A 19,092-nucleotide genomic window follows, 5' to 3' on the forward strand; every position below is an offset into this window, starting at 1 on the left:
GCTCGTGACGTCATCATTCTTAATTAATGCACTGCACAGGCCAATCACATCTCGCAGGCGTTGGCTCTTCGAATTATTTACCTTCATTCAGGAAGATAAGCGCAAAAAACGGTCATAACATTAATTTATTGGAATCTTGACCATTCTTTAAAAGCGAATAAATGAATATCGGTGTATGTATGCTGTGCTGGGGAAAAAACAGAAATAGTTTTTCCCAATTCCATTGAAGCTTTCATGTGGACGATTGTTATGAGCCATATGTATTAGTGAAAAAGTACGCCATCGTGTGGTATGAAAATGCAAACTGTAGCTAGAATCATGATCTTATGAGAAATTAGTGAGATAAGATCGTCATAAATGTACAGCAGACATGGTAATGAGCTTCAAATATATTTATTGCTGGGGGGATAAGCTGTTCCTAATGTTTGGCATACTCAGTGTATATTAGGCTTCACATACAGCCTTAAAACATGAGACACTGAAATTGCTTGAGTGCATTTGCATGACACCGACTGAGCGTCTGCACTGTGACCTAATTCAGAAACAAAAAAAGGCAGATAACAAAACATGTAAGGTCTTTGATATGCTCTCCTCTCCCTTTCACTATGCCCCATCACTGCCCGCCTCCCAACACTGAACGCAAACAAAGTCCACAACTCGAGCCCCCTGCTCTGTCAGGTACTGGGCAACTGTCCTACTGGGGTCAGGGAGGAAGGATTGCGCCAACAGGCGTGTCTCCGTGTCCCGACAGGGCAGGTCATCCATGCTGCCCAGGGATATGGGGGCCTCTCCCACAACAGGATGCCTCAGCTTCCTCCCAGTGTGTCCTGCGCCCCGTCCTTGCCCCCCCTGGAACACCACGAGGGCGCCGTATCGCCCATGGCCATGTCAGACTGGCCTGCCACGCCACTGTGGATGTAGTACCTGATGTGCAGCCCACCGTCACCGCCCGCTTCACTGACATGTCTCACCCAGACAACCTGACAGGGGACGGGGCAGGAAATGACAGGAAACCACAACTTCACTAACAGAGCAGTCTTCCATTTCCAAACACTTTCAATCAAGAAATAATGCTGGAGATAGAGGCTCTCAAAGTTCAAATCAAGTAAACCCTCTTTGATACATTTAAAATCATATTTGAATAATGTTTGGGCTACTTTTATTAGTCACTCACCTACGGTAAGAGCCAGCTGATCAGCCAGAGAAGCACCTTCACCCAAGTTCAGTTTAGAGAGGTCTTCTGCTGCCAGGAGACACTGGAACAAACAAAGATAAATGCAATTTTACATATTCCAACAGGCATATTCGGGTGATGTGGCTACTGAGTGGGGGTGGTGTGGTGATCAAATCAAATCAAATCAAATTTATTTATATAGCCCTTCGTACATTAGCTGATATCTCAAAGTGCTGTACAGAAACCCAGCCTAAAACCCCAAACAGCAAACAATGCAGGTGTAAAAGCACGGTGGCTAGGAAAAACTCCCTAGAAAGGCCAAAACCTAGGAAGAAACCTAGAGAGGAACCAGGCTATGTGGGGTGGCCAGTCCTCTTCTGGCTGTGCCGGGTAGAGATTATAACAGAACATGACCAAGATGTTCAAATGTTCATAAATGACCAGCATGGTCGAATAATAATAAGGCAGAACAGTTGAAACTGGAGCAGCAGCACAGTCAGGTGGACTGGGGACAGCAAGGAGTCATCATGTCAGGTAGTCCTGGGGCACGGTCCTAGGGCTCAGGTCCTCCGAGAGAGAGAAAAGAAAGAGAGAATTAGAGAGAGCATATGTGGGGTGGCCAGTCCTCTTCTGGCTGTGCCGGGTGGAGATTATAACAGAACGTGGCCAAGATGTTCAAATGTTCATAAATGACCAGCATGGTTGAATAATAGTAAGGCAGAACAGTTGAAACTGGAGCAGCAGCATGGCCAGGTGGACTGGGGACAGCAAGGAGTCATCATGTCAGGTAGTCCTGGGACATGGTCCTAGGGCCCAGGCCAGTTGAAACTGGAGCAGCAGCATGGCCAGGTGGACTGGGGACAGCAAGGAGTCATCATGTCAGGTAGTCCTGGGGCATGGTCCTAGGGCTCAGGTCCTCCGAGAGAGAGAAAGAAAGAGAGAAGGAGAGAATTAGAGAACGCACACTTAGATTCACACAGGACACCGAATAGGACAGGAGAAGTACTCCAGATATAACAAACTGACCCTAGCCCCCCGACACATAAACTAATGCAGCATAAATACTGGAGGCTGAGACAGGAGGGGTCAGGAGACACTGTGGCCCCATCCGAGGACACCCCGGACAGGGCCAAACAGGAAGGATATAACCCCACCCACTTTGCCAAAGCACAGCCCCCACACCACTAGAGGGATATCTTCAACCACCAACTTACCATCCTGAGACAAGGCCGAGTATAGCCCACAAAGATCTCCGCCACAGCTCAACCCAAGGGGGGCGCCAACCCAGACAGGCCGACCACAACAGTGAATCAACCCACCCAGGTGACGCACCCCCCAGGGACGGCATGAGAGAGCCCCAGTAAGCCAGTGACTCAGCCCCGTAACAGGGTAGAGGCAGAGAATCCCAGTGGAAAGAGGGGAATCGGCCAGGCAGAGACAGCAAGGGTGGTTCGTTGCTCCAGAGCCTTTCCGTTCACCTTCCCACTCCTGGGCCAGACTACACTCAATCATATGACCCACTGAAGAGATGAGTCTTCAGTAAAGACTTAAAGGTTGAGACCGAGTTTGCATCTCTGACATGGGTAGGCAGACCGTTCCATAAAAATGGAGCTCTATAGGAGAAAGCCCTGCCTCCAGCTGTTTGCTTAGAAATTCTAGGGACAATTAGGAGGCCTGCGTCTTGTGACCGTAGCGTACGTGTAGGTATGTACGGCAGGACCAAATCAGAGAGATAGGTAGGAGCAAGCCCATGTAATGCTTTGTAGGTTAGCAGTAAAACCTTGAAATCAGCCCTTGCTTTGACAGGAAGCCAGTGTAGAGAGGCTAGCACTGGAGTAATATGATAAAATTTTTTGGTTCTAGTCAGGATTCTAGCAGCCGTATTCAGCACTAACTGAAGTTTATTTAGTGCTTTATCCGGGTAGCCGGAAAATAGAGCATTGCAGTAGTCTAACCTAGAAGTGACAAAAGCATGGATTAATTTTTCTGCATCATTTTTGGACAGAAAGTTTCTGATTTTTGCAATGTTACGTAGATGGAAAAAAGCTGTCCTCGAAATGGTCTTGATATGTTCTTCAAAAGAGAGATCAGGGTCCAGAGTAACGCCGAGGTCCTTCACAGTTTTATTTGAGACGACTGTACAACCATTAAGATTAATTGTCAGATTCAACAGAAGATCTCTTTGTTTCTTGGGACCTAGAACAAGCATCTCTGTTTTGTCCGAGTTTAATAGTAGAAAGTTTGCAGCCATCCACTTCCTTATGTCTGAAACACATGCTTCTAGCGAGGGCAATTTTGGGGCTTCACCATGTTTCATTGAAATGTACAGCTGTGTGTCATCCGCATAGCAGTGAAAGTTTACATTATGTTTTCGAATAACATCCCCAAGAGGTAAAATATATAGTGAAAACAATAGTGGTCCTAAAACAGAACCTTGAGGAACACCGAAATTTACAGTTGATTTGTCAGAGGACAAACCATTCACAGAGACAAACTGATATCTTTCCGACAGATAAGATCTAAACCAGGCCAGAACATGTCCGTGTAGACCAATTTGGGTTTCCAATCTCTCCAAAAGAATGTGGTGATCGATGGTATCAAAAGCAGCACTAAGGTCTAGGAGCACGAGGACAGATGCAGAGCCTCGGTCCGTTGCCATTAAAATGTCATTTACCACCTTCACAAGTGCCGTCTCAGTGCTATGATGGGGTCTAAAACCAGACTGAAGCATTTCGTATACATTGTTTGTCTTCAGGAAGGCAGTGAGTTGCTGCGCAACAGCCTTCTCTAAAATTTTTGAGAGGAATGGAAGATTCGATATAGGCCGATAGTTTTTTATATTTTCTGGGTCAAGGTTTGGCTTTTTCAAGAGAGGCTTTATTACTGCCACTTTTAGTGAGTTTGGTACACATCCAGTGGATAGAGAGCCGTTTATTATGTTCAACATAGGAGGGCCAAGCACAGGAAGCAGCTCTTTCAGTAGTTTAGTTGGAATAGGGTCCAGTATGCAGCTTGAAGGTTTAGAGGCCATGATTATTTTCATCATTGTGTCAAGAGATATAGTACTAAAAGACTTGAGCGTCTCTCTTGATCCTAGGTCCTGGCAGAGTTGTGCAGACTCAGGACAACTGAGGTTTGGAGGAATAGGCAGGTTTAAAGAGGAGTCCGTAATTTGCTTTCTAATAATCATAATCTTTTCCTCAAAGAAGTTCATGAATTTATCACTGCTAAAGTGAAAGTCATCCTCTCTTGGGGAATGCTGCTTTTTAGTTAGCTTTGCGACAGTATCAAAAGGAATTTCGGATTGTTCTTATTTTCCTCAATTAAGTTAGAAAAATAGGATGATCGAGCAGCAGTAAGGGCTCTTCGGTACTGCACGGTACCGTCCATCCAAGCTAGTCGGAAGACTTCCAGTTTGGTGTGGCGCCATTTCCGTTCAATTTTCTGGAAGCTTGCTTCAGAGCTCGGGTATTTTCTGTGTACCAGGGAGCTAGTTTCTTATGAGACATTTTTTTAGTTTTTAGGGGTGCAACTGCATCTAGGGTATTGCGCAAGGTTAAATTGAGATACTCAGTTAGGTGGTTAACGGATTTTTGTCCTCTGGCGTCCTTGGGTAGGCAGAGGGAGTCTGGAAGGGCATCAAGGAATCTTTGTGTTGTCTGTGAATTTATAGCACGACTTTTGATGTTCCTTGGTTGGGGTCTGAGCAGATTATTTGTTGCAATTGCAAACGTAATAAAATGGTGGTCCGATAGTCCAGGATTATGAGGAAAAACATTAAGATCCACAACATTTATTCCATGGGACAAAACTAGGTCCAGCGTATGACTGTGACAGTGAGTGGGTCCAGAGACATGTTGGACAAAACCCACTGAGTCGATGATGGCTCAAAGCCTTTTGGAGTGGGTCTGTGGACTTTTCCATGTGAATATTAAAGTCACCAAAGATTAGAATATTATCTGCAATGACTACAAGGTCCGATAGGAATTCAGGGAACTCAGTGAGAAACGCTGTATATGGCCCAGGAGGCCTGTAAACAGTAGCTATAAAAAGTGATTGAGTAGGCTGCATAGATTTCATGACTAGAAGCTCAAAAGACGAAAACGTCTTTTTTTTTTTTTTTTTGTAAATTGAAATTTGCTATCGTAAATGTTAGCAACACCTCCGCCTTTGCGGGATGCACGGGGATATGCTCACTAGTGTAGCCAGGAGGTGAGGCCTCATTTAACACAGTAAATTCATCAGGCTTAAGCCATGTTTCAGTCAGGCCAATCACATCAAGATTATGATCAGTGATTAGTTCATTGACTATAATTGCCTTTGAAGTAAGGGATCTAACATTAAGTAGCCCTATTTTGAGAAGTGAGGTATCATGATCTCTTTCAGTAATGACAGGAATGGAGGTGGTCTTTATCCTAGTGAGATTGCTAAGGCGAACACCGCCATGTTTAGTTTTGCCCAACCTAGGTCGAGGCACAGACACGGTCTCAATGGTGATAGCTGAGCTGACTACACTGACTATGCTAGTGGCAGACTCCACTATGCTGGCAGGCTGGCTAATAGCCTGCTGCCTGGCCTGCACCCTATTTCATTGTGGAGCTAGAGGAGTTAGAGCCCTGTCTATGTTGGTAGATAAGATGAGGGCACCCCTCCAGCTAGGATGGAGTGATGTGTTATACCTTAACGTATCCAGTGTGACTCTGGTTTTTACTGCGGTGGTGAGCCATGGTGGCAAACGCCACATACTTCACCAGCTGCTGGAACCTCTCATTACGGGCAACAAAGTCTATTTCACAGTTCACCTACAGCACACACAGACATGGAGGACATTGAGATACAGCTACATCTGATCACAGTGGAATTACTACTATATTTAAGTTTACACAAAAGTCTTTATCAAACTAAACAAAGTAAGATGACTATCAAACTTCATAACATTCAACTTAAATATTGCTTGCAGACAGCATTGAGGAGGATGAGTAATAGGATCTCATTGAGTGAATGAGATCTGCTTACCTCCACCATGACAGCAGCTTTGTCTCCTACAAACAGACTGATCAGCCCCTCCATGGCCCTCCTCCCCTCCTTTTGGGCCTCCTCATGTAACCATCTCTATGCCTTTGTTGGAGAAAAAGGGGGCATTACACATACACACTATCCTAAATATACATTACATTTAAGTCAGGGGTTGCCCAATCCTGGTCCAGGAGGCATGCAGTATGTGCAGGCCCTGCAGGGCAGGCTTTTGTTCCAGCCTAGCACTAAATCATAACATACTATTAACAACATTTTTCGTTAATGTTGGACTGGAACAAAATCTTGCACATTCACCACCTCTCCAGGACAAAGTTTGGACATCCATCCCCTCCATGCTTAGCCAGGGAGACTGCAGACAGAAGACATGTTTACCTGTGTGATGTCATTATCACATTTTCCAATGATTTCTTGCAGTTAATAAACAGTGTTTGTGCGTAGTTTCATAAGGAGAGCTTTCTCTGCAACATTAAGTGGACATCCTGTGTGTAAAGACTGTACCTGCTGCAAATCAAAGCTCAACAAAGCTCCTTATGAAAGACGGAATGTTATTGAACCACGCCGGGTACTACAACGAGGGTTACATATGTAACCACGGTTATGTGAGCTATATGGACCACTCCAATATATTGGTATCACTCCGCGATGGAGGGATACATCCGAGGTGAGAATTTACAGATTTACTCCCGTGGCTGGGGTCCGCCCCTATATACACACTGTAGACCCCATGGCCGCGACACACGTTCTCTACATAATTTGAGGCAACTCTAGCACCGTAGAAGATTGGAGTGATCCATATAGCACACATAACCATGGTTACAAATGTAACCTTCGTTATGTTTCACTATATTGGACCACTAATATATTGGTATACAGTGGGGCAAAAAAGTATTTAGTCAGCCACCAATTGTGCAAGTTCTCCCACTTAAAAAGACGAGAGGCCTGTAATTTTCATCATAGGTATACTTAAACTATGACAGACAAAATGAGAAAAAAAAATCTTAAAAATCACATTGTATGATTTTTTATGAATTTATTTGCAAATTATGGTGGAAAATAAGTATTTGGTCAATAACAAAAGTTTATCTCAATACTTTGTTATATACCCTTTGTTGCCAATGACAGAAGTCAAACGTTTTCTGTAAGTCTTCACAAGGTTTTCACACACTGTTGCTGGTATTTTGGCCCATTTCTCCATGCAGATCTCCTCTAGAGCAGTGATGTTTTGGGGCTGTTGCTGGGCAACACGGACTTTCAACTCCCTCCAAAGATTTCCTATGGGTTGAGATCTGGAGACTGGCTAGGCCACTCCAGGACCTTGAAATTCTTCTTACGAAGCCACTCCTTCGTTGCCCGGGCGGTGTGTTTGGGATCATTGTCATGCTGAAAGACCCAGCCACGTTTCATCTTCAATGCCCTTGCTGATGGAAGGAGGTTTTCACTCAAAATCTCACGATACATGGCCCCATTCATTCTTTCCTTTACAAGGATCAGTCGTCCTGGTCCCTTTGCAGAAAAACAGCCCCAAAGCATGATGTTTCCACCCCCATGCGTCACAGTAGGTATTGTGTTCTTTGGATGCAACTCAGCATTCTTTGTCCTCCAAAGACGACGAGTTGAGTTTTTACCAAAAAGTTATATTTTGGTTTCATCTGACCATATGACATTCTCCCAATCTTCTTCTGGATCATCCAAATGCTCTCTAGCAAACTTCAGACGGGCCTGGACATGTACTGGCTTAAGCAGGGGGACACGTCTGGCACTGCAGGATTTGAGTCCCTGGCTGCGTAGTGTGTTACTGATGGTAGGCTTTTTTACTTTGGTCCCAGCTCTCTGCAGGTCATTCACTAGGTCCCGCCGTGTGGTTCTGGGATTTTTGCTCACCGTTCTTGTGATCATTTTGACCCCACAGGGTGAGATCTTGCGTGGAGCCCCAGATCGAGGGAGATTATCAGTGGTCTTGTATGTCTTCCATTTCCTAATAATTGCTCCCACAGTTGATTTCTTCAAACTAAGCTGCTTACCTATTGCAGATTCAGTCTTCCCAGCCCGGTGCAGGTCTACAATTTTGTTTCTGGTGTCCTTTGACAGCTCTTTGGTCTTGGCCATAGTGGAGTTTGGAATGTGACTGTTTGAGGTTGTGGACAGGTGTCTTTTATACTGATAACATGTTCAAACAGGTGCCATTAATACAGGTAACGAGTGGAGGACAGAGGAGCCTCTTAAAGAAGACGTTACAGGTCTGTGAGAGCCAGAAATCTTGCTTGTTTGTAGGTGACCAAATATTTATTTTCCACCATAATTTGCAAATAAATCAATTAAAAATCCTACAATATGATTTTCTGGATTTTTTTCTCATTTCGTCTGTCATAGTTGAAGTGTACCAATGATGAAAATTACAGGCCTCTCTCATCTTTTTAAGTGGGAGAACTTGCACAACTTGCACTCATAAGAGCACGCCTGCCCACCAGAAGGGTTCAGACGATCTTATCTTGCCTCGACCACTTTCGGCAGGGGGGTATCTGACTTGACCTGCCCACACCTGCTGGGCTTGCTGACGATGGCCTCATTGCTGATTCCCATCTCCGGCCTCTTCAACAGTTGTTCAACTCCCACCGGCTGCACCCGAAGCACCACCGTCACCGCCAGGTGCGGGTAACCGCTCAGGGCATTGTTGAGGTGGCGCTGTCGCTCCTTTCTCTCAGGTGGGGTGGAGATGCTGTTGGTGTGACCAAGGGCAGGTCAGCCAGCAGCTGTTGGCTACCCCCTTGGAGCGGCAGGCACATCACTACACTAGAGCTCTGAGCTGTACTTCTGGCCCTGCGGTCTTTCACCAGGGAAGACATGTCCTGGTGAGAACGGACAACACCACAGGGTGGCCTGAGGTACCACCGACTCCATCTTATGACATGGGAGCTCCTTCTCTGTGCTCAGGGATGTCTAGCGTCTCTAAGCGCAACACTGGCATCCTGCATGTGGCAGCGGATATGCTGTCGAGGGATGGCCCGCCACCTTTGGACTAGAGCCTACATCCCCAGGTGGGGCAGCAGTTCAGTAGGGAGCAGGGGGACCTGTTTGCCTCCCTGGACAATGCACACTGCCCCCAGTGGTGCTCCATTCGGAGCCACCAGGGCCTCTGGGCTTGGATGCTCTGGTGGCGATTGCTGATTCAGGCCAGGGAACTCTGTGGCATCCGAGACCGCACCGCCTCAGTCTATGGGCTTGGCCGCTGAACGGCACCAATAGTCCATGTTAGGACTACAGGAGAGTGTAATGAACACCATGCAGAGCGCAAAGGCACCGGCTGCAACCACAGCATATCAGTTGCGCTGGCGGTTGTTCTGCTCTTGGTGCACTGGTATTGAGGTTGTGCCCGAGTCATGTGGGGTGCAGTATGTCCTCCAATACCTGCAGTCTCGCATGGATGAGACCTTTGCAGCCTCTACACAGAGGGTATTTGGTCGCTATATCTGCCTGCCATGTGGGGTGGTTGGACAGGCCAATGGGGCGCCATCCCTTGGTCTCCAGGTTTATGAAGGGGGTTTGTCGCCTGCGTCCAGCTAGGCCCCGCTCAATGGAGAGCTGGGATCTGGATGTGGTCTTGGCAGCTTTGGAAAAGCACCCTTTCGAACTTGTTGGAGTCTGCCTCCCGGAAACACCTCTCTATGAAGGTGGCTTTCTTGGTAGCGAATACTTCCATGAAGAGGGTGGGTGAGCTCCATGCTCTGTCGGTAGGTTCTGAGTGCTACTGGATGGACCCCGGTGGGAGGAGTATATTTCTCTGCCACAACCCTTCATTCCTCCCAAAGGTTCTATCAGACAGGCATGAGTCCAGTTCCATGCCAATGAAGGCCACCCTCTGGGTGGGTGTCAGATGACTCTTCTTGTCGTTTACAGTAATGCCCAGCCCGCCGATGTGGGTCAGGAGCTGTTTGACAGGACCTGGGCCCTGGTCGGGGCACAAATCAGCCAATCGTCCAGGTAATTGAGGATCAACAATCCTTGGGACGACAGAGGTGCCAGGACAGTGTCCATGAACTTTGTGAAAGTGTGGGGTGCCAAGGAGAGGCCGAAGGGAAGAACCATGAATTCCTAAGCTGTCTCTTCGAAAGCGAATTGGAGATACTGCCAATGAGCTGGGTGAACAGGAACATGGAAGTACGCATCCCTCAGGTCCAGCATCACAAACCACTGGTCCCTGGACATGGCTTGCAACACGAGGCTGGGGACAGCATGTGGAACCTCAGTACCTTCAAATACCCGGTTGTTACCCTCCGTCTTTTTTGGGACCACAAAATAAGTGTAGTAGAACCCACCTAGCTGTTCTGATGTCTCGATCCTGCAGATGGCACCGTTGTCCAGGAGTGAGGAGATCTCCAGCCTCAGGGTTTCCTTCAGGCCTCTGAAGGACGGGGGCCGGCACCGGAATTGGAGTCGTTACCCCTTGAGCATTGTGGACAACACCCAGGGGGACTCCACACCCTCCTCCCACTTTGCCCTTTGAGACCGGGTGAAGCTGCGGGGGAAGGGTGTGTCAGAGATCTTGCCGGGGCCTGCCTCTCCTCTGGTGCCCCGAGCACCTGTGTCCCCCAGGCACATCCGTATGGCGGTGACGGTTGACAGGTTGTTGCCCCACAGCATGCTGTGCCGCTCCCCGCTGTCGTCCCCTCAGCTCTCCTGCAAGGCCTCGTGGAACTCAGCAGAGATGGGGACAGAAGAGTCCTCACTGTCCACCAGTTTGATGTCCAGTGCAGTGGCTCCCGGAGTGAGTAGGCTCCTCATAACCTCTCGAGCCACTGGGGACGATGAAGCCCCTCTGCCAGCTTCTGATGGCCTGTCAGCCTGGTAGCCCAGCTCACGGTGGTGAACAGTGCCAGCATCGTCCCCCAGGAACAGCCTATCACTGGCGAACAGGGAACAGCTGTTGTCGCCATTGAAGCTATCAACCTCCTGATGCAGGGCATGAACCCTCCATTCAAGGTGGACCCAGCGGAGCCGACTCCTGCCCCCATCCAGGACTGGCAGCAGATGGGCTCTGCCTGCGGTGGCTCCAGCCACGCTGCCTGGAAGGTGTACTGGGACCAGTACAGGGACTAACAGCTCGCTGGCACACCACTCCTGAGGGAGGGAGCTCGTCCCCAGCCTGAGCCTGGCCGACTCACTTAAGCCAACAAGGCCACGGAGCAGGGGGTCCAACGCCCTGGCAGAGCTTATGTCGTGACCTGCTTGGAGGAATAGGAACCCGTTGAGGGATAAATTACCCAGTACCTCTGCAAAAACGGGGAAGACCCGTGTGGGAAAAGCAGGCAGACAAAAAAACAGCAACCGAGTAATGGATTTGATTGATTTGTTTTACGCCAACTGCAATATTACCTATCCGGTTTAATATCCAAGCAGTAAAAACAGCACCATATGATGGAGTAACTCCGTTAAGGAACTCCAGAATTAATGTCTCAACGTAGTGTAAGCAAACCACGATACTCTTACACTCTGCAGGGGAAAGAACAAGAAAGAAACCCTGCAGGGTAATTAGCAGAGAACCCATGCCTACGTCGCGGGGAGCAGCATGTTAAAGCAATTCACAACACCCACATAGAACAAGCTAGTGGGCAAGTTGTGTAAATACAGTTTGTGGCAGCAAGAGCCACCCTACTAATGGATGCACACAGAGTCATAGTGTAACGCTAACGAAACACAAGCATGACAAACTACGGGCGGAAGACATAGATCAACCGTGCAGCGAGTGGAGCACTCAAGAGGAGGCCATGTGGCCAGCTGCTCCAGGCTGCAAACAGCCAGTGAGTATACTTCCACACAAGATATTACACTTACCAGTGACTTACCAAGCGAACTTGAAAGTTTGTACCTCAAACCATACGCACTTCCGCCGAGAAAATGAAAGATAGCGTGCGGCCATGAAGTCTATATATATGGGCGGACCCCAGCCATGACACAGGTGTACACGGGAGTAAATCTGAAAATCCTCACCTCGGATGTATCCCTCCGCCGTGGAGTGATACCAATATATTGGCGTGATACAATATAGTGAAATATAACTGAGCATGGCTAAACTTACTGTTAGAAAACACATTTTTCGTTGAGCTGGGAAATGTCGCTATAGTTTTTGTTTAGCGCCATCTAATGTACTGGAATGCATATCACACTTAGCACACAGGGCAACACTTCTTTGGGATACAGTTTGATGGTACAAATCTGGTCTATTATTTTCTTTATTACATATTTTTTTACTTGTACTACAGGTTTTTTTTATTTTGAGAGATACTGTTTGACACATTGGCCTATACTGCTATGAGGTGCAAGTTGTTTACATACAGTGGGGCTCATTCTACACAGTGACAGGCCCCAACATCACAACATCAACCATTACATTGCATAGTATTTCCAAGGGCAAGATATGGCTGTGTCCCACTTACATTCACCCCTGTTGTAAGGCACGTGCCTATGGAACTGAATGCAGAAACAGTTTTCCACTACGACATTGCACAATGGCAGCAGGTGTTCTGGATGTGCTACAGGCTGTACTGCAGAAACCATGGGAAGTGAACTACACCAGATGGCTGACGACCGAATATAACTGGCCCATTTCAGACTTGGAGTGGAAAGGTCCAGGAAAGGGAGTAGAACATTGTTTGCAGAAATATGTAGAAAGTGAGAGATCCACACAATATGTCAGTGTCTATGCATTATTATGCATAATGGACATAGTACCACATTTGAAATGGTTCAGACGTTTATATCATGATACAGTAATCCATTTATGAAGTTTATTAATATGCAATATGCATGAACGCAGACAAAAAATATGGCAGGTGTTTCTATAACACAACAGAATCTGATAAGATGCTATTTTAAAAACCAGACGTGTTCAACAGGTGTGAGTGTGTGAAATTTCTCTGTGCTTGTAGTATTCATTAACTCCGTCCCTCCTACAAGTTAATACAAGTCCACTCTATATTTTTTTAGGAACGTTATAAACAACTCTGTTCTCCCATTCCCATGTCACCTCAGCATATTTGCACCATGTCAAACCTTTTGTATGGATGCATCACTAGCGTCCTTCCACATCAACCACTGAATAGGTCATAGTCATATGTTTTACAAAAAGCTTTCGTAACAAATGGGTTACAAATGAGGACACGTTGGAAACACATTTGTGAACAGTATGTTCAAACTGGGTCTAACTAGTACAAATGCTATCCTCAATATGTAGTAGCTGCCAATGCTAACCCCAGATTACTGTACTTAACATGATTGGAAGACTGACTATAGGGAGGAGCTTTCATGGATGCTAGAACTTCTGTTTGGCTCGGCTAACTTGCTATATAAGGAAATACATCTTTGGGACAGTGCACCTAGTTATTGGATCTTTGCTGGGCCATAATGAAGATCATTCTGCTTGTCATTTTGCTTGTGACCCTGTTCTTTCAGGGGTACAGCAGTAAGTATGAGCCCTCCTCAGGGTGTTATGGGGCAAAGGATAATCTACTAGATAATTATTATTTTTTAACTTCATTAGTATCACTTGAAATTAAATGTAATATACCTGTTAGAATATAATATTATCATTGAGAGTAGGGCAGACCCTAACACAGCCTGTGAGTGCCATGGAGACTGTTGGTCTGACTATGAAAGCCTCTGTAAATGACAGTTATAGTAGCAATCCTCTCTGTCAGTTTATTTTTTATGAGTTAACTCCTTCAAAGCTGTGCTGAAAGTTATGTGTCATAGAATTAGTGTCCAACCGCATTCTAAGCGCTCCACCTTGTAAGTCAGATAGTAAGAATAGTTTATCATCCACTAGGAAATTATTGATTTGTTAATTGGCTCAAAGCCTAGTTAAAATGTGTATGAACTTGACCAAAATAGCCCAAACGAAGCACAGCGTAGTCTTTACATGTCAACAGAAGCAGGGTGTGAACTTTTCACTTTTGTTCCTTTTCTCCAGCTGGATCCACATCCTGCCAGGGCCGCTGTGACGAGAAGTACAACTCTCAGAACAAGTGCCACTGCAACTCCAAGTGCTCCCAGTATGACAACTGCTGCAGTGACTTCGAAGCCCTCTGTAATGGTGAGAGATGCCTGTGTCATTCTGATCTGGAGGCATGCAAACCATGTCCCTGAAACATATCCCACGGTCGACTACACCTAGGCACAGTTAGTTATTCATCTGTTATCTGTTTGAGCTGCCCTTCTTTCCATCTCGGAAAATTAACCACAACACCTGGTGAAATTCACATAGTGGTCGAGGTCAATCACAGTGCACCATTCAGATACTCCTGTATCATATGTGAAAGAGTCTTCACGACACAACCTTTGTGAACTAAGTAAAAATCAACATACTACATGTAGCTCAATATTAGACAATAGTCAGTCATTGGCCTTTCTGATGGCTCACCACCAGTGTTTGAATCAGGGTGCCCTTAGTCTTTTTTACAGCTTGAGAATGCATTGGTGTGCTTGGCCAGTAGAGGTCATTGGTGTGCAATGTAAGGTGTTGCTCATCAAGCATAGCACAACAATCCTTAGGCTCTTTATGTGAAACACAGTACTCTGCAGTTCGAAGTCCTAGCTTACACATTAATGTTAAAATGTCAATTGAAGCTAAAACATAATAATAATGACTTCTCCACTTAGCACCCGCTCCAGGATTGTCCTGCCAGGGCCGCTGTGGGGAGAAATACAACTCTCAGAACAAGTGCCACTGCAACACCAAGTGTGGAGACCACAACAACTGCTGCAGCGACTACACCTCCCTCTGTGGAAGTGAGTTAACTGTCACTCAAACTGTTACACCAAAAGTATTATATCCTTGGTATTTGTCCTGACGCACACTACCGTTCAAAAGATTGGGTTCACTTGGAAATGTCCTTGTTTTTAAAAGAAAAGCAAACATTTTTTTTTATATTTTACTTTTCTTTTAAAAACAAGGACATTTCTAAGTGACCCCAAACCTTTGAACAGTAGTGTACAAAATAACATTGTTTATGAGCCACAACAGCACTAAATGACCTAAATATTATTAAAGCCATGTCACTACTTCTCTATGTTACAGCAGTACAATGATTGTTAATGTAAACTGTTCCCCATGTCTCTGATACTGTTTGTTCTATGGGTGGTAGGCTATTATAGGTTCTATAGGTTCAATGGTGGCAGTCCCTAAAATAAATTGTTCCTTTCACGTGTCTGTTAGGCTCTGGTGGTGGAGATGGAGGCAGTGACATCACTGATGCTGAGATCAAGTCTATGTCTGAGGCTCTGTATGCTCTGGACTCCAACAAGCCCTCTGCATCAGAGCTGATCATTGACTCCCAGGCCAGAGTGCCCAACTCCGAGACCAGCTCCCAGAACGACCTGTCCCCACGCCCGTGAGATACTTGCCTGAAAAAACGGTTATATTTTGTTTCTCTTTTCTCTTTCATTCTCTACTTCTCCATTTCCAACCACCTCTTTGTTCTATTATTCCTTCTTCTGTCTCTCTCTTATATTATTTTTCTCTCTCTTTCTCCCTCCTTATATCTTCATATTTCTTTCCCTGTCACTGTTCAACCTCCCCATACTCTCTGCCCCCTGCTCTATCTCTTCCTCTCTCTCTGACCTACAGTATAGATATACAGTACCAGTCAAAAGTTTGGACACACCTACTCATTCAAGGGTTTTTCTTTATTTTTACTATTTTATTACATTGTAGAATAACAGTGAAGACATCAAAATTATGAAATAACACATATGGAATCATGTAGTAACCAAAAGAGTGTTACACAAATATATTTTATATTTGAGACTCTTCAAAGTAGCCACCCTTTGCCTTGATGACTGCATTGCACACTCTTGGCATTCTCTCAACCAGCTTCATGAGGAAGTCACCTGGAATGCATTTCAAATAACAGGTGTGCCTTGTTAAAAGTTAATTTGTGGAATTTCTTTCCTTCTTAATGCGTTTGAGCCAATCAGTTGTGTTGTAACAAGGTAGGGGTGGTATACAGAAGATAGCTATATTTGGTCAAATACCAAGTCATATTAGGGCAAGAACAGCTCAAATAAGCAAAGAGAAATGACAGTCTATCATTAATTTAAGACATGAAGGTCAGTCTTTGAAAGTTTCTTGAAGTGCAGTCGCAAAAACCATCAATTGCTATGATGAAATTGGCTCTCATGATGACCACCACAGGAAAGGAAGAACCAGAGTTACCTCTGCTGCAGAGGATACGTTCATTAGAGTTAACTGCACCTCAGATTGCAGCCCAAAAATATGCTTCACAGAGTTCAAGTAACATACACATTTAAACATCAACTGTTCAGAGGAAACTGCGTGAATCAGGCTTTCATGGTCGAATTGCTGCAAAGAAACCACTACTAAAGGACATCAATAATAAGAAGAGACTTGCTTGGGCAAGAAACATGAACAATGGACACTAGACCGGTGGAAATCTGTCCTTTGGTCTGATGAGTCCAAATTTGACATTTTTTGTTCCAACCGCCGTGTCTTTGTGAGACGCAGAGTAGGTGAACGGTTTATCTCTGCATGTGTGGTTCCCACCATGAAGCATGGAGGAGGAGGTGTGATGGTGTGAGGGTGTTTTCTTCCATTAGGTTGTTCAAGTTCCTGGACGAGGCGTCTCTGTTCTCCAAGCCATCGTATGCTGCCTTCGTGGCCCTGCTGGACAACTACGAGAGAAACACAGGCACCACAGAGGACTTCACCCCCCAGCAGCTGGCTGAGCAGGATACCTTCCTCAAGGAGGCCATGTCCAACACCGAGCTGGGCAGAGAGCTCTACACCTTCCTCTTCACCAAGGGTATGGTAGTGTAGACATCCACTCTGTGGCCTACTGAGAAAACATAAACCAGTCTTTATATCATCATCAAGTCTCTAAGAGCCGTCTATCATTAATATGCCATCATATACAGTACCTTCCTAGCTTGCACCTACAGTTCATGTTACAGTATATCTATGATACCACCCCTTCATATTTGTATCTCAATATTGCTCACTATCTCTGATGATGTCCAAACATCTATCTCCATGTAAAGAAGGTGTACCCAACTGGATTCAGCCCAGCTTGAACAAAAAAAGTGAATCAGGTGCTCGACTGAGGGACTTGAAAATCCCCAAAACAGTCCATACTCCTGGAGTAAGGAATGCTGTTTGGATCTATATCCATGTGTAATGTGTCAGTTTGCTGTTCTCTCTTCCCCAGGACGCTACAGCTCTGAGGAGGAGTTCCTCCATGACCTGAAGATGATGTGGTTTGGCCTCTACTCCCGCTACGCTGGCAAGATGGACTCCAGCGGCTTTGAGCACATTTTTGCAGGTATGATATGTGTGTGTGTGTGTGTGTGTGTGTGTGTAAAAGTGTGGTGCGTATCTAGTTTTGTTAGTGGGCAAGCATATGTGTGTGTGTTTATAAAGTGAATGTTTGTTATTCTAGGTGAGATAAAAGGTGGGAAGATATCTGGCTTCCACAACTGGCTCCAGTTCTACCGGTTGGAGAAACAGGGTCTGATTGACTACTACAGCCACAGCTTCGATGGACCTGTGAGCACCAAACAAACCATCACATTCACAACACAACTCTGCAATCATAACATAATCATAACACAAAGTCTCCAAAAATTGAGATTTGACTGAGACCTCTCTCTCTCTCTCTCTCTCTCTCCCTCTCTCTCTCTCTCTCTCAGTGGACTTCCTACCCTGATGTTCTGGGGATGCAGTTTATGTGGGATGGCTACTTCAAGCAGGTTGGTTCTTCCATCATTGGCTGCAGTCCTGAGTTCGACTTGGCCGTGTACAGTCTCTGCTACATCACCCGTCCAGGGAAACAGTGAGTACTCCATTCGTGTGTCTGTTCATTGGTACATTCCTATTTCATGATCTATCACAGATGATGCACGCACAATACATCGTCATTGCTGTTCTGCACTTCCATCCATTTTGGAACGTGTGTCACGTGTCACACTCATTATGTGAGTGTGTGCTTGTTGCCATTTTATGTTATGTTTTCATCTGGTTTTCTGTGTGCAGGTGTAAACTGAGCCTGGGAGGGAAGCCACTGGTGATCCAGACCTACACCTGGGATAAATCCTCCTATGGGAATGGGAAGAAGTACATTGGCTCTGCCTTCCCTGCCACGCCCTAGAACTGAAGCACACAGTGGCCACTCAGCATTCAACAAGCTACCAACAGTCTGTCATCACATCCCACATCGAACTAAACCATGTCCAATTTTAGTCCTGATACGCAGGAGCATTTCAATCAGATCTTGTATTTGTAAAAGAGTCACATTTTTTGTCAATGGGACAATTCATCCTAATTTAAGTTAATATAGTATGAATGTATTGTCTCACTATAAATGTAGGTGCAAAACATAGATGTTGTAATTTTACAATTTAGTAATTTAGCAGACACTCTTATCAAGAGAGGCTTACAGTAGTGAGTGCATACATTTTGTAGTAATAAAGCAAAGGTGACATACCATTCTATATTGGGACTCTTGACATTTTTGCTCATGATTATTTGTACAATTGGGATTATTTTTTCTCAAAGAATGAAGATTCTAATAAATCAGGTGAGCTCAAAAAGAAGTTCAGGTTGTAATGTTTTACAACCATATTTGCCAGAACTTGTCCAAGATGATCAAGAATAGTCCAACACCAAGCAGTTAGTCAAGCAATGAAAACATGTGTAGGGTATGAGAATCCTATGCACTTCTGAGGGCAAGCTCAAACTATGCCCAACGGGGCTGAAAATGGGCATTTACACGCCCCTAGAGCCGGCACAATGGTGACACCCCACCACTAAAGCATGTATGTATATGACACAATCGCTTTCTGTCTTACCCAAACAAAAACCAAATGCGGTCTCC

At 45.5% G+C, this 19,092-nt stretch overlaps 1 protein-coding gene and 1 pseudogene across 1 annotated transcript; one reads left to right on the plus strand and one right to left on the minus strand.

Annotated features, from left to right (window-relative positions):
- Positions 1–603: 603 nt before the first annotated feature.
- LOC115131439 (elongation factor Ts, mitochondrial-like) lies at positions 604–7,022 on the minus strand (annotated as a pseudogene).
- Positions 7,023–13,558: 6,536 nt separating this feature from the next.
- On the plus strand, positions 13,559–18,709 carry LOC115139786 (uridylate-specific endoribonuclease-like). Its single transcript, XM_029677571.1, has 9 exons — positions 13,559–13,667; positions 14,175–14,297; positions 14,864–14,992; positions 15,420–15,594; positions 16,820–17,025; positions 17,428–17,541; positions 17,659–17,765; positions 17,909–18,051; positions 18,252–18,709. Exons 1-9 carry the CDS (start codon positions 13,610–13,612, stop codon positions 18,364–18,366), a joined length of 1,170 nt encoding a protein of 389 aa, XP_029533431.1. The 5' UTR covers positions 13,559–13,609; the 3' UTR covers positions 18,367–18,709.
- Positions 18,710–19,092: the final 383 nt, after the last annotated feature.

This window comes from Oncorhynchus nerka, linkage group LG2 (genome assembly GCF_034236695.1).
Source record: "Oncorhynchus nerka isolate Pitt River linkage group LG2, Oner_Uvic_2.0, whole genome shotgun sequence".
NCBI classification, from domain to species: Eukaryota; Metazoa; Chordata; class Actinopteri; order Salmoniformes; family Salmonidae; genus Oncorhynchus; species Oncorhynchus nerka.

Excerpts from the sequence above, each read along its gene's own strand:
- LOC115139786 (XM_029677571.1), top strand. The coding sequence starts at position 13,610 with ATGAAGATCATTCTGCTTGTCATTTTGCTTGTGACCCTGTTCTTTCAG. Across the intron at positions 17,766-17,908 it reads GCCACAGCTTCGATGGACCT|TGGACTTCCTACCCTGATGT; the intron begins GTGAGCACCAAA and ends TCTCTCTCTCAG. Across the intron at positions 18,052-18,251 it reads ATCACCCGTCCAGGGAAACA|GTGTAAACTGAGCCTGGGAG; the intron begins GTGAGTACTCCA and ends TTCTGTGTGCAG.